We start from the raw sequence: 13,029 nt of genomic DNA, 5'->3' as shown, positions 1-13,029 counted from the left end.
TAGTTGATTTACTATGTTGTGCTAATTTCTGCTCTACAGCAAACTGACTCAAACATGAAAGTGAAAGTCACTCAGTTGTGTCTGACTCTTTGTGACCCCATGGACTGTAGCCTGCCAGGCTCCTCAGTCCACGGAATTCTCCAGGCAAGAATACTACAGTGGGTTGCTGTTCTCTTCTCCAGGGGATCTTCTGGACCCAGGGATAGAACCCGGGTGTCCTGCATTGCAGGCGGATTCTTTACCGTCTGAGCCACCAGGGAAGCCCCCAGTTATACATATATATAAATGTGTTATGCACACACATTTTTTTCATTTTCTTTTCTACTATGGTTTATCACAAGACATTGAATATAGCTCCCTGTGCTCTACAGTAGGACCTTGTTGCTTATCCATTCCCTATAAATAGTTTGCATCTGCTAACCCCAAACTCCTAGTCCATCCCCTCCCATCCTCCTCCCCCTTGGCAACCATAAGCCTGAAATGTTTACAAAAAAATAAATCATGGGAACCCCCACTATGTGGACTAAACGGAGCAGGTCAGTTTAATAAAATCAGAAGCACAAATTTGGAATGGGCAGATGGATGACACGCTGAGGGATAAACCATTTGTGCCAGACAAGATAGGATTGTTGGAGGGACACGCCCCACTCTCTGCAGCAAGATGATCCTCAGAAAACCATCCTGGGCTTTAGTGCTTCACAAGGAGCTAAGAAGGGAGAGACCGAGTTTGAGGGGCTGAGAAGGAAGAGGGCTAAGAAGGAGCCAGAGGCATAGGTGCCAGAAGCCCGTGCCTATCCTGTGAGACACATTAACAGGTGGTCGGTGCAGCCGGAGGAGGTGCTGGCTCTCTGGGTGTGGAGCAGGGCTACTGGGTGAGGTTGGCTGCAGAGGCAGCATCTTCATGGGCATCATTTCTGGCCCCAGAGCTGGGCCTCACAAGCAGCCCCCGGAGAAGTGATGGAGCAGAGGTGGGGGAATTTGTTTTCACTGAGGGCTGGGGGCTGAGGGCAGAGGCAGGCAAACAGTAGGAGCTGAGCTGCAAACTGGGGCTTCCCAGGTGGCTTGGTGGTAGAAAATCCACCTCCCAATGCAGGAGCCACAGGGGACATGCATTCAATCCCTGGGTTGGGACGATCCCCTGGAGGAGGAAATGGCAACCCACTTCAGTATTCTCGCCTGGAGAATCCCATGGACAGAAGAGCCTGGTGCTTTACAGTCCATGGGGTCACAGAGTCAGACACCACTGAGTGACTGAGCACACGTGACTGCAAATCAGCCTCGAGGGCAGGCGGTGGCCTGATGGGCTCCCAGGTGAGAGGTAAGACTGGAGGTCACAGGTGAGGGATCACTGCTTCTTACTCACCGAGCAGTGGCTGCAGCAAGTCCACTAATGTAGGGAGGAGCATTAATATTTTATCACAGATCATGTCGAGCCAAGCGCCCATGCTGCAGTTGCCTTTCAAACCAGAAGTGTGTGTACTCTGTGTTATAACTTCTCCTTCTTTTAGCCAAAATGCCTAATCCAACTTTTTTTACTCCAATTAATCACCTCCTGGGATCCACTGTATTAATATAAATCCAGTATTGCATGTCTTACACATAACTTTTCTAAAGAACCTTAATTTATGAACTATATGTATCAGAATAATGTACATAGCCATGTAATGTAAAAAAGAAAAATCTACGTAATTAATGCCACCAACTATCCAAATCTTATAGCAACTAGAACAATAAGTGAACCGTGAACAGTGCAAGGTCACACTGAAGAGCCCCTCTGTCCCCAGGAGGGAGCACCAGGAGTAGCCAGTCCTATACTCTCCATCGTGACACCACCCATGAGGAGATAATCACCCTGCCAGGCAGCAGATCACATCACCTCAACCTCACATGGAATCTGCATCGTCATTCCAGAGAAGGGCGATTCCAGAGTCAGATAAAGCTGGACAGAGCTGACAAGCCGGTGTGTGACCCAAGGGCGTCTGCTTGCTGTGCCTTGTGGCGATGCTACGGCTCCTCTTCTTTACCAGCTGGAGCTCCCAGTGCTAGACTCCTGGGGGTGCTGTGGCTGAGGACTCTTCCCATGACCTTCTCCAGAGAAGTACCTTCAGCTGAGGGGCTGGGCACCCTCAGCCCTGCCCTGCACTCCTTTATGGGTTCTGCCTTAATAAATCATGGGCAATGAATCCTTATTTCTGCTTCTAAGGAACCTAAGGCCCCACTGCTACATTTAAATATTTGCAATCAGTGCCTGTGAGAGTGCTGCACTCAGTAGTCAGAGAATTTGGAAAATTCAGCAGTGGCCACAAGACTGGAAAAGGTCACTTTTCATTGCAGTCCCAAATAAGGGCAATGCCAAAGAATGTTCAAACTACTGTAATATTCTGTTCATTTCACATGCTAGCAAGGTAATGCTCAAAATTCTTCAAGCTAGACTTCAGCAGTATGTGAACCAAGACCTTCCAGAGGCACAAAGTGGTTTAGAAAAGGCAGAGGAACCAGAGACCAAATTGCCAACATCCGTTGGATCATAGAAAGAGCAAGGGAATTCCAGAGAAACATCTACCTCTGTTTCATTGACTATGCAAAACCTTTGACTGATGGAATACAACAAACTATGGAAAACTCTTAAAGAGATGGGAATACCAGACCAACTTATGTGTTTCCTGAGAAACCTGTATGCAGGTCAAGGAGCAACAGTTAGAACTGGACATGGAACAAGGGACGGGCTCAAAACTGGAAAAGGAGTACGTCAAGGTTACATACTGTCACCCTGCTTGTTTAACTTACATGCAGAGTACATCATGCGAAATGCCAGGCTGGATGAATCACAAGCTGGACTCAAGACTGCTGGGGGAAACATCAACATCAGATATGCAGAGTACCACCCTAATGGGAGAAATCGAAGAGAAACTAAAGGACCTCTTAATAAGGGTGAAAGAGAAGACTGAAAAAGCTGGCTTAAAGCTCAACATTTGAAAAATGAAGATCATGGCATCTGGTCCCATCACTTCATGGCAAATAGATGGGGAAAAAGTGGAAACAGTGAATGACTTTATTTTCTTGGGCTCCAAAATCACTATGGATGGTGACTGCAGCCCTGAAATTAAAAGATGCTTGCTCCTTGGAAAAAAAGCTATGACAAACCTAGACAGCACATTAAAAAGCAGAGACATCACTTTGCCGACAAAGGTCCATCTAGTCAAGGATATGGTTTTTCCAGCAGTCATGTATGGATGTGAGAGTTGGACCATAAAGAAGGCTGAGTGCTGAAGAATTGATGCCTTCAAACTGTGGTGCTGGAGAAGACTTTGGAGAGTCCCTTGGGCAGTAAAGAGATCAAAACGGTCAATCCTAAAGGAAATCAACCCTGAATATTCATTAGAAGGACTGATGCTGAAGCTGAAGCTGCAATACTTGGGCTACCTGATGCAAAGATCCAACTCATTAGAAAAGACCCTGATGCTGCAAAAGATGGAGAGAAAGAGAAGAAGGCGACAGAGGATGAGATGGTTGGATGGCATCACCAGCTCAATGGACGTGAGTCTGAGCAAACTCCGGGAGATAGTGAAAGACCGTGGGGTCGCAAAGAGTCGGACATGACTGAGCGACTGAACAAGGCAACAGGACAAGCAGTGCCTGATCCGAGGTGTACTGGGCCCCTCCTGTCTTGAGCCTGGCTGTGCACAGCAGTGCTGGCCATGCCTCCTCTGGTTCCCGCACAGGCCACTCAGGTGAGGCTTCTATCAGGTAGACTAGACTGTGTGTTTCTCTGCTTCCACTGTTCACTGGCAGTATCATTAAAACCCACGCTCCCCAGCCCAGCCTCTGAGGCCTTTCTTTCTCAGCCCTTTACCTGCTCCCTGCCCCAGGCTAATGAATGTTCCAGACAGGCCCAAATCTGCTGCACCTTCCACACCTCTGACTCTGCCCAAGTCTCTGTGCTATCTAAAATACCCCTTTTTCCTCTTGCTCTGCTCCCTTCCATAGGCTGATTCGAAAGCTCAGGGCAAGCACGTTCTCCTCTGGGAAGTCTCGTCTGAGCTTCCCTGTCCCACCTGCCACCAACTTACTTCACACTGAGCTGGGTTAGGTGTGCCTCCTCAGAACACTCTGAGTTAGAAATTAGAATCATCCACTTAACAAACAGCTCATACAACTCAACAACAACAACAAAACAAACAACCAGGACTTCGCTGGTGGTCTAGTAATTGAGAACCTGCCCGGCAATGCAGAGGGACACAGGTTAGATCCCTGGTCCAGGATGATCCCACGTGCCTCGGAGCAGCTAAGCCTGTGCACCGCAACTAGAGAGAGCCCACGCACAGCAACACAGACCCGGCGCAGTCAAAAATTTATATTAAAAAAGATCAATACCCCAAGTATTGGAATACCCCATGCCTTTAAAACAAACAAATTGAAAAACAGGCAGAAGACCTAAACAGATATTTCTGCAAAGAAGACATACAGATGGCCAATAGGCACATGAAACGATGCTCATCATTGCTAATTATTAGAGAAATGCAAATTAAAACTACAGTGAAGTACCACCTCATTTTCAGAAAGGCCATCATTAAAATACCTACAAACAATAAGTACTGGAGACAGTGTGAAGAAAAGGGAACCTTCCTACACTGTTGGTGGGAATGTAAATTGGTGTAATGATTGTGGAAAAAAGTATGGAGGTTCCTTAAAAAACCAAAAACAGACCTGCCATATGATCCAGCAATCTCACTTCTGGACATACATCCAGACAAAAGTATAATTCAAAAAGATACATACACCCCTATGTTCATAGCAGCAGTAGCCAAAACTAGAAACAACCTAAACATCCATCAACAGAGGAATGAATACAGAAGATGTGGCACATAAACACAATGGAATATTACTCGGCCTTAAAAGAATGAAACAATGCCATTTGTAGCAACATGGATTGACCTAGAGATTATCATACTAAATGAAGTCAGAAAGAGAAAGACAAATCTCATATTTCATTTCTTTGTGTAATCTGGGGCTTCCCAGGTGGTGCTGATGGTAAAAAAACTGCCTGCCAATGCAGGAGACATAAGGGACACAGATCTGATCCCTGGGTTGGGAAGATCCTTTGGAGGAGGGCATGGCAACCCACTCCAGTATTCTTACCTGGAGAATCCGATGGACAGAGAAGCCTGGCAGAGTTGAACAAGACTGAAGCGACTTAGCATGCACACACACATATAAAACGTGACACAAAAGAACTTATCTACAAAATAGAAACAGATTCACAAACATAAAGAACAGACTTGTGGTTGCCAAGGGGGAGGGGGTTGAGGGAGAGATGAATTGGGAGTTTGGGATTAGCAGATGCAAACTACTGTATACAGAATGGATAAACAAAAAGGTCCTACTGTATAGCACAGGGAATTATATTAAATACCCTGTGATAAACCATAGTGGAAAAGAATATGAAAAAGTATGTGTGTATATGTATGCAAGAGTGTGGGCTAAGTCGCTCAGCCATGTCCGACTCTTTGCTACCCACTGGACTATAGCCTGCCAGGCTCCCCTGTCCATGGGATTCTCTAGGCAAGAACACTGAAGTGGGTTGCTGTGCCCTCCTCTGTGTATGCGTATGTATATATTTCTGAATCACTTTGCTATGCAGCAGAAGTTAACACAGCATTATAACACAACTATACTTCAATAAAATAATTGTCTATTTGTGAGATGAGATTCATGTATCCTCAGTAATACCATTGTGCCTGGCACATAGTAGTCATTCTATAAAGGTTTGTTGAATGAATGAACGAATGTTGAATAAAGAACCTACCCAAATAATACCTTCAACCCCTGGGACAGCCTACAATTAACAGAGGACATTTCAGGAGAAAATCCTTCCAAATACTCACCCTATCCTACGCTGGGCTGCTACCAGACATTATGGATTGAATGCAGTGTGGGTAGCTTGTGTCCTTAAAAGTTGGGGAAAAGCCATTAAGTCAAAAGCATCAAGTCTGGGAAAGGTGTTGTAGGCTAGAAACAAAATAGCACTCTTAAGTTTTGAAATATTTTTGAAATTATCAAGGTGTTACACACAGTAACTCAAGTCTTATAAATTTAGCTGAAATTTTCGTTGTGATTACAAATGAAGGGCATGATGCATAAAACACCTTGAGAGAAGCCTCCAGGGAAGTAAGCAGATCTGTGTGTTTAGAACCAAGGCTGGGCTTCCCTGGTAGTCCAGGGGTTAAGACTCTACACTTCCACTGCACGGGGTACAGGCTCAATCCCTGGTCCAGGAAGTTCCACATGCAGTGTGGTGTGGTAAAAAAAAAAAGAACCAGGGCTGATGTCTGCATCCTTTCCTTCTGTCTATGCACCAGTGCTCTCAACCTGGACAGCCTGGCTTATGGTCCAAACAAGGAGTGATGTGTGGAGGGAGAGGGAGAGAGAGAGGGAGGCAGGCAGATGAACTAGGAAGTCAATTGTTTCCACCACTTTGGTTTTGGTTGAAAATTGCTATTCATCCATTTAAAGTAAATAGCTGTTTGGCATCAAAATGCATAGAGTGAGTGGGGGTGAGTAGTCTTGCCAGGAGGAATTCACTTCTGTTAGCCCCTTAGGTCCCTACATAGACCACTTAGTGCTGAGGAGGGGCTAGTGAAGACAAGGTGGATGAGGGGAGGGAAGAGGTGCTGGGAAAGAGTTCTGGCTGAGTATTTTGGGGGAAAATAGAGACAAGAAGAGCCAGGGGCCAAGAATATACATCATCCAAAATGTAAAGGTTTGATAACACCCACCATGGGCAATGATGCAGGAGAAAAGGGAGTGTATGCGATTGGCACACCCATATCGGAGAACAATTTGGCATTAAAAGGTGACACTGAAGCTATGTGGACTGGCAATTCCACCTCTAGGTACACAATGTAGAAAACTCTGGAACACACACCCCAGACCATGCACAAGGATATACAACGGCAGTGCTGGTCACAGCAAAAAATAATAGTGGCAATAATCCATAGGTCTGTTAGCAGTGAGATTTTTAACACTGCCATAAACACACACAGTGCACTATGATGGCTCTGGGTTAATGTGGTTAGACCACGAGAACATAACGTTGGATCAAAAAAGCAAGTTACAAAAGAACTGATGCAGAGTATGATTTCATTTATATAAAGATCAGGGACTTCCCCGGTGGTCCAGTGGCTAAGACTTGGTGCTCCCATTGCAGGGGGCCCGGGTTTCATCCCCGGTCTGGGAACTAGATCCCATATGCCGCAAGGAAGATCGAAAAGATGCTGTATGCCACAATAAAAACCCGGCACAGCCAAAAAGAAAAAAGATCAAACACTGGCAGAGCTAGACCATGTGTTATTTAGGGGTGCCCATGTATGCGTCAAAACTATTAAAATAAATCAAAAAATGATTGCCACAAAATTCAGAACAGTGGTTGTACAGTTACTGGTAGTGCTTTATGTCTTCATGTCTTAAAATCAATTTTCAATGTATTATCATTCTTTATAAACTGTGCATATTATTATACGCACAGTTTAAAGAATGATAATACATTGAAATATTTATATTTCAGTTTTATATATTCTTTTGTATGTGCTATTTATTGATACTTCTTAAAGAATTGTTTTCAAAAAAATAAGAGAGATGGTGAGTCAGAAGCCCATAGGAAGCCTCTGGGCAGGGGCAGGGTCTCACATCAGCTGAACCAAGGCAACTGTTCCAGATCTAAATGGTGGGTTTCCCTCAGAGGTCCTGAAGCTCATACACCCTGGTCACCTCCTCCCATCACCAAAAAGCCTCAGTTGCTGCCTCTCTTCCTCTGCTACTGGGTCTTTAGCAACTTGTATCCCCCTTCTCAGTGCCACCTATAGGCCCTTGAACATGCTCTGACCCCCTGACACAGGCTGAAGCCCACAGTTTTTGCTTACTCTCTGTCCTTAGATCAAGAGGCCTCCAGGGACGTCCCTGGTGGTTCAGTGGCTGGGATTCCTCACTCCCAATGCAGGGAGCCCAGGTTCAGTCCTTCGTAGGGGAACTAGATTCCACATGCATGCTGCTACTAGGAGTTCACAGGTCTCAACTAGAGATCCTGCATGCTGCAACAAAGACCAAAGATCCCACATACCACAAATAAGACCAGGTGCAGCCAAAAAAGAAAGAAAAGAGGCGTCTAGCATCTGCTGGCTACGGGCTGGATTCATCACTTGCAAGGCATGATCCACGCTCTGCTGCCACCATGCTTTTGTACACCCTGTTTCCCTGCCTGGACGCCATCCTCACAGCCTACCCCACAGTGTCCTCTGAGGATAACTGGATGCCCCCCCTTGTGTGGGAGGACTTTCCCCATCCCCCCAGTCAGTTCTGTACTCCCTCTTCTGGACCCACACAGAACCCCTCATGTGTCTTGATGGCAACACTTAGCAAGTGGTGTAATTTCTTAATGACATGGTTCTGTCCCCGTTAGACTTTAAGATCTTCAGAAGGACAGCTTTTGTCTACTGGTCTTTTTACATAGGTGATACTCAAAACATCACCCAAGCAGGACTTCACCGGCAGTACACAGCCAGCATGGATACAAAGCTGGAGCCAGGTGCTGCAGGTCCCCCCGTGCCCAGACTGCTAGTATTAACAACTTGGTTACTGCATCATTGGAGGTGAGGGGTGGCAGAAGGGGGGCCAGGCAAATGAGCTGGGGGGACAGGGACAGGACAGTGTGTATTTCTCAACCAGTACAGAAATATTTCAACATTTAACAAACTTTAACAACTGGTGTGGCCATTATATCTCGAAGTCTAACTGCTCAACATTCATCTTCTTTATCTCCCTAGAGACACATGGCACTGTGCCTGGTAGTAGGTATTCAATAAATATTTACTGGAAAAACAAGTAACATCTTAAACTACACCTAAGTCATCAACTGTTTTCCCAGCAAGGAGAAAGGACTTGAGATTTGGCTTCCATTGAGACCGTCTACTGTCTTTGCCTTCTCTGCCGCCAATCTATGTAAAAACAGGTTAATGTCTGGGCATGAGATGCACGCTGGTCCAACAGCATTCAATCCAATCCCGAGACTTCTATGTGAATACTCCCAGCCTCACAGCCCCTCCAACCACCCCTGTTGTCAATAGTGTTTGGACCTTCTGGCAGCTGTCTTGCCCCATGCAGGGGAGCCTGTTGAGAAAGAAGCCTGCACAGGGCAGCAAAACCAAGACATGGAAAGGGTCAGGTTTCTCCAACCTTTGTCAAAACTCTAGACCCAGCCATGCCTGAAGATCCACCTTGTTCCTTTCAGGTTGATGACCTAATACACTCCTTTCCTGCTTATGATATTTTGACTTGACTGGGTTTGTTTGTTTCCTTTTTTTAATTTTGGTTTTTTGGTTTGTGAGTGTTTTTGTTTTTTGTTTGTCTTTGCAACTACAAGTCCAGTCTAATTCAGCTAGGAGGAAAACTTTCCATTAGGTAAAATAGAAATCTAAGTTTTTACATATAAAGAGTCTCTCTTTTCACATCCCATGACACTTTGGTAATTCATTTTGATAACTTACCTTTCACCAAGTAGAACATTTGATAGATTTATAAATGAGGGAAAGTCCAGTGTGTTCACGACAGGATAGGCATGAATGGGAATAAGCAAAGTCTCGTCTCCCTAAAATTAACAAAAGTCAAGTTAACCATGCTTGAGACTATAATTTTCTTTTTTTTTAATTTAAATTTATTTATTTTAATTGGAGGCCAATTACTTTACAATATTGTATTGGTTTTTCCATACAGCAACATGAATCTGCCACAGGTGTACACGTGTTCCCAATCCTGAACCCCCCTCCCACCTCCCTCCCCATACCATCCCTCTGGGTCATCCCAGTGCACCAGCCCCAAGCATCCTGTATCCTGCATCGAACCTGGACTGGCGATTCATTTCTTATATGATATTATACAAGACTATAATTTTCAAAGATGAATTTGTAGATCCTTTATTTCTTGTCTTGTTTTCTATCATTAAAAAATATTTCCAGATAAAAAAGGAAAACATTTCCTTAAAAAAAACCTGAGTGCTTAAATATAACATTTGAAATATTGACTTTTCTTAGCTATAAACAAAGTAGAGAAAATTTTAAGTATATTTCATTGAAATTACATTCAATATTATTCAGGAAAGCTAAAGATAATCATATGATGACTTCATGTAGAGATGAAGACAGTAATCTGTTTCTATTTCAGAATATTATAGAGAAAACAGTCTTGCATGGCCTGAGATAAAGAAAAACCAGCACAGAATCAGCTGATCCAGACAGCACTGAACAGCCAACACGGGACCAGCCAGAGGCACAGAGCCCTGCTTCTAGACCTGCCCAGTGCATGACCTCGAGTAAGACTTCTGACCTCCCCACAGCTCATGTCTTCCTTTGCTTTCAACTGGGGATAATTCCACCTTTCTTCAAAGGTATTTTTGAGAATGAAAGTAGATGATGGCCTTAAAAAGTTCAAAGTGAAAGTGAAGTCGCTCAGTCGTGTCCGACTCTTTGCGACCCCATGGACTATAGCCCACCAGACTCCTCCGTTCATGGGGTTCTCCAGGCAAGAATACTGGAGTGGGTTGCCATTTCCTTCTCCAGAGGATCTTCCCAACCCAGGGATTGAACCCAGGTCTCCCACATTGCAGGCAGATGCTTTAACCTCTGAGCCACCACTGGCTCAGAGAAAAAGTTTAAAGAGCCATAGCAATAGGAGGCACTACTACCATTGCTACCCAGTAGCAGGACACCTGCCCTGGGGTGCTATACAGTGCCTGTCACTAGGGACTTTTGTTCTTGGTACAGAATATTCTTTCTGAAAGCAATATTCTGGTCTCATCTTTAGTTCCCTCTCCCCTTTTAAAAGCTGAAATTTCTTTATTGCTAAAGCATACTCTTCCACTTTAGTTTTGCAAAGTTAAACTTCATTACCCTTGAGGCTTCTCAACTTGTAAGGGCCAGGCATGAAAGTCAGAGCAGGGGGCAGGAGGTAGGGGGAGTGCCAGTTTTGAGGGAGGGGCTGACAGCATGTGGATCTGGGGTCTGGGGGCCAAGGATGAATTAGGTGACCTGGAAGAGGCTCACAGAGCACAGCCTCTGGGGTCGGGCCACACAGGCCCCCTTCTCTCTGCAGACCCCCAAGGACCACCTCGGAGGACGTCAGCCATTAGTCCTAGGTGTTCATAATCACAGCTCAGGGTTCTTGCTGATTTTCTCAACTAGCACTTAAAAGAGGATGCTTAAATTATTTGAAAAGCATTCAGTAACTCCCAGGACCACAAGATAAATTAGGTTTTTAGGCCAGGAAAGGTGAGAACAAGCAGTGTCTCTGGCTCTGCCCCAGTGCTCAGCAACCTGAGGCTTCCCCAGCTGGGACCCACATCGCTGGACAAGGACCCTCAAGCCACTCAGGTCTCTGCCTAAGTCATTGGGCTGAAAAACTTTATACTTGTAATTCCATCTCTTTCTTCTGCTCTTGAAGATATAAGTTTTGATACCATCCCACTCCCCCAAAATTTAATTTTAAGGAGCTGACCTTACAGTGAACACGGATGCAATCATAATAGTATCGCCACTCATCTGGAGAAAATGTAATGGTGATCCTGAGAGACAAGCCAGGGACAAGGCGGTGCTCCTGGAAGACAAGGGGGCACTTGTCAGGAGACCCCAGAGACTGGGAGCAGGACCGCAGGGACAACACACTACATACCGTCCCAGACAGACCCACCACACAGAAAGCCACGTCCAACAGTGAACGTCGAGGGAGAACAGGTCACCAGTGACACTTACCTTTTTAACATATTTGATCTGAAAGTATTTGGTTTGCGGGGGTAAAATATGAACATGTATGTCTTCATCACAAATATTGACCAGATGCTGGAGAGAAAAAGAAGCATTAACATGAACACATTGCTTTATCTATCTGCATAGATATTTACACCTCATCTTGCTCTAAAGGGAGGTGGAGATACGATGTGCTTTTATTTTTATTGTTTAAATTTTTTTTTAATTTTACATTGAAATAGTTGATTTATAATGTTCTATTAGTTTCACATATACAACAAAGTTATTGAGTTATACCCATTTTTTCAGACTTCTTTTCCATTTAAGTTATTACAAAACATTGAGAAGCGTTTCCTGTGCTCTACAGTAAGTCTCTGTTGATAATACATTTTATAGGAGTGTATATATGTCAATCTCAAACTCCTAATTTGTCCCTTCCCCTCAACCTTTCCCCTTTGATAACCGTATAAATTTGTTTTCAGAGTCTGTTTCTGTTTTGTAAATAAGTTCATTTGTATCATTTTTTAAGAGTCCATATATAAATGGTATCATATGGTATTTGTCTCTCTGTCTGTCTTACTTCACTTAGCATGATACTCTCTAAGTTCATCCATGTTGCCGCAAATGGCATTATTTTATTATTACTCTAGGAGGTGAGTCCAGAAAAATCTTGCTGGGACTTATGTCAAAGAATGTTCTGCCTATGTTTTCCTCTAAGAGTTTTTATACTATCCAGTCTTACATTTAGATCTTTAGCCCATTTTGAGTGTATTTTCTGCATATGGTATATGTTCTGCTTTCATTCTTTTCAGTGTAGCTCTCCAGTTTTCCTAGCACCACTTATTGAAGAGACTGTCTTTTCCTCTGTTGTGTATTCTTGCCTCTTCTGTCATAGATTAATTGGCCATAAGTGTGTAGGTTTATTTCTGGGCTTTCTCTCCTGTTTCACTGATTTGTGTGTCTGTTTTAGTGTCAGTACTATACTGCCTTGATTCCTGTAGCTTTGTAGTTTAGTCTGAAGTCAGGAAACCTGATTTTTCCCATTCTGTTTTTCCTTTCTTAAGATTGCCAACATCTGCTGGATCATCAAAAATGCAAGAGAGTTCCAGAAAAGACATCTATTTCTGCTTTATTGACTAGGCCAAAGCCTTTGACTGTGAGGATCACAATAAACTGTGGAAAATTCTGAAAGAGATGGGAATACCAGACCACCTGGCCTGCCTCTTGAGAAACCTATATG

The 13,029-nt window shown here is 44.2% G+C and overlaps 1 protein-coding gene across 3 annotated transcripts in view; it reads right to left on the bottom strand.

The window, feature by feature from the left end:
- The window catches only part of CFAP221 (cilia and flagella associated protein 221), a 133,638-nt gene that overhangs the window by 101,405 nt on the left and 19,204 nt on the right, over positions 1–13,029 (bottom strand). For all 3 annotated transcript variants that reach the window (XM_024981066.2, XM_059878644.1, XM_024981052.2), the window contains exons 4-6: positions 11,796–11,882; positions 11,542–11,640; positions 9,540–9,640 (exon numbers count right to left, since the gene is read on the bottom strand). In XM_024981066.2, the coding sequence (XP_024836834.1) occupies positions 9,540–9,640; positions 11,542–11,640; positions 11,796–11,882 (287 nt within the window). The remainder of the gene's footprint in view (positions 1–9,539; positions 9,641–11,541; positions 11,641–11,795; positions 11,883–13,029) is intronic.

This window comes from Bos taurus, chromosome 2, assembly GCF_002263795.3.
Source record: "Bos taurus isolate L1 Dominette 01449 registration number 42190680 breed Hereford chromosome 2, ARS-UCD2.0, whole genome shotgun sequence".
In the NCBI taxonomy this organism is placed as follows: domain Eukaryota; kingdom Metazoa; phylum Chordata; class Mammalia; order Artiodactyla; family Bovidae; genus Bos; species Bos taurus.
The sequence above is the reverse complement of the archived record's forward strand: the minus strand, read 5'-3'. Positions and strand labels throughout refer to the sequence as shown.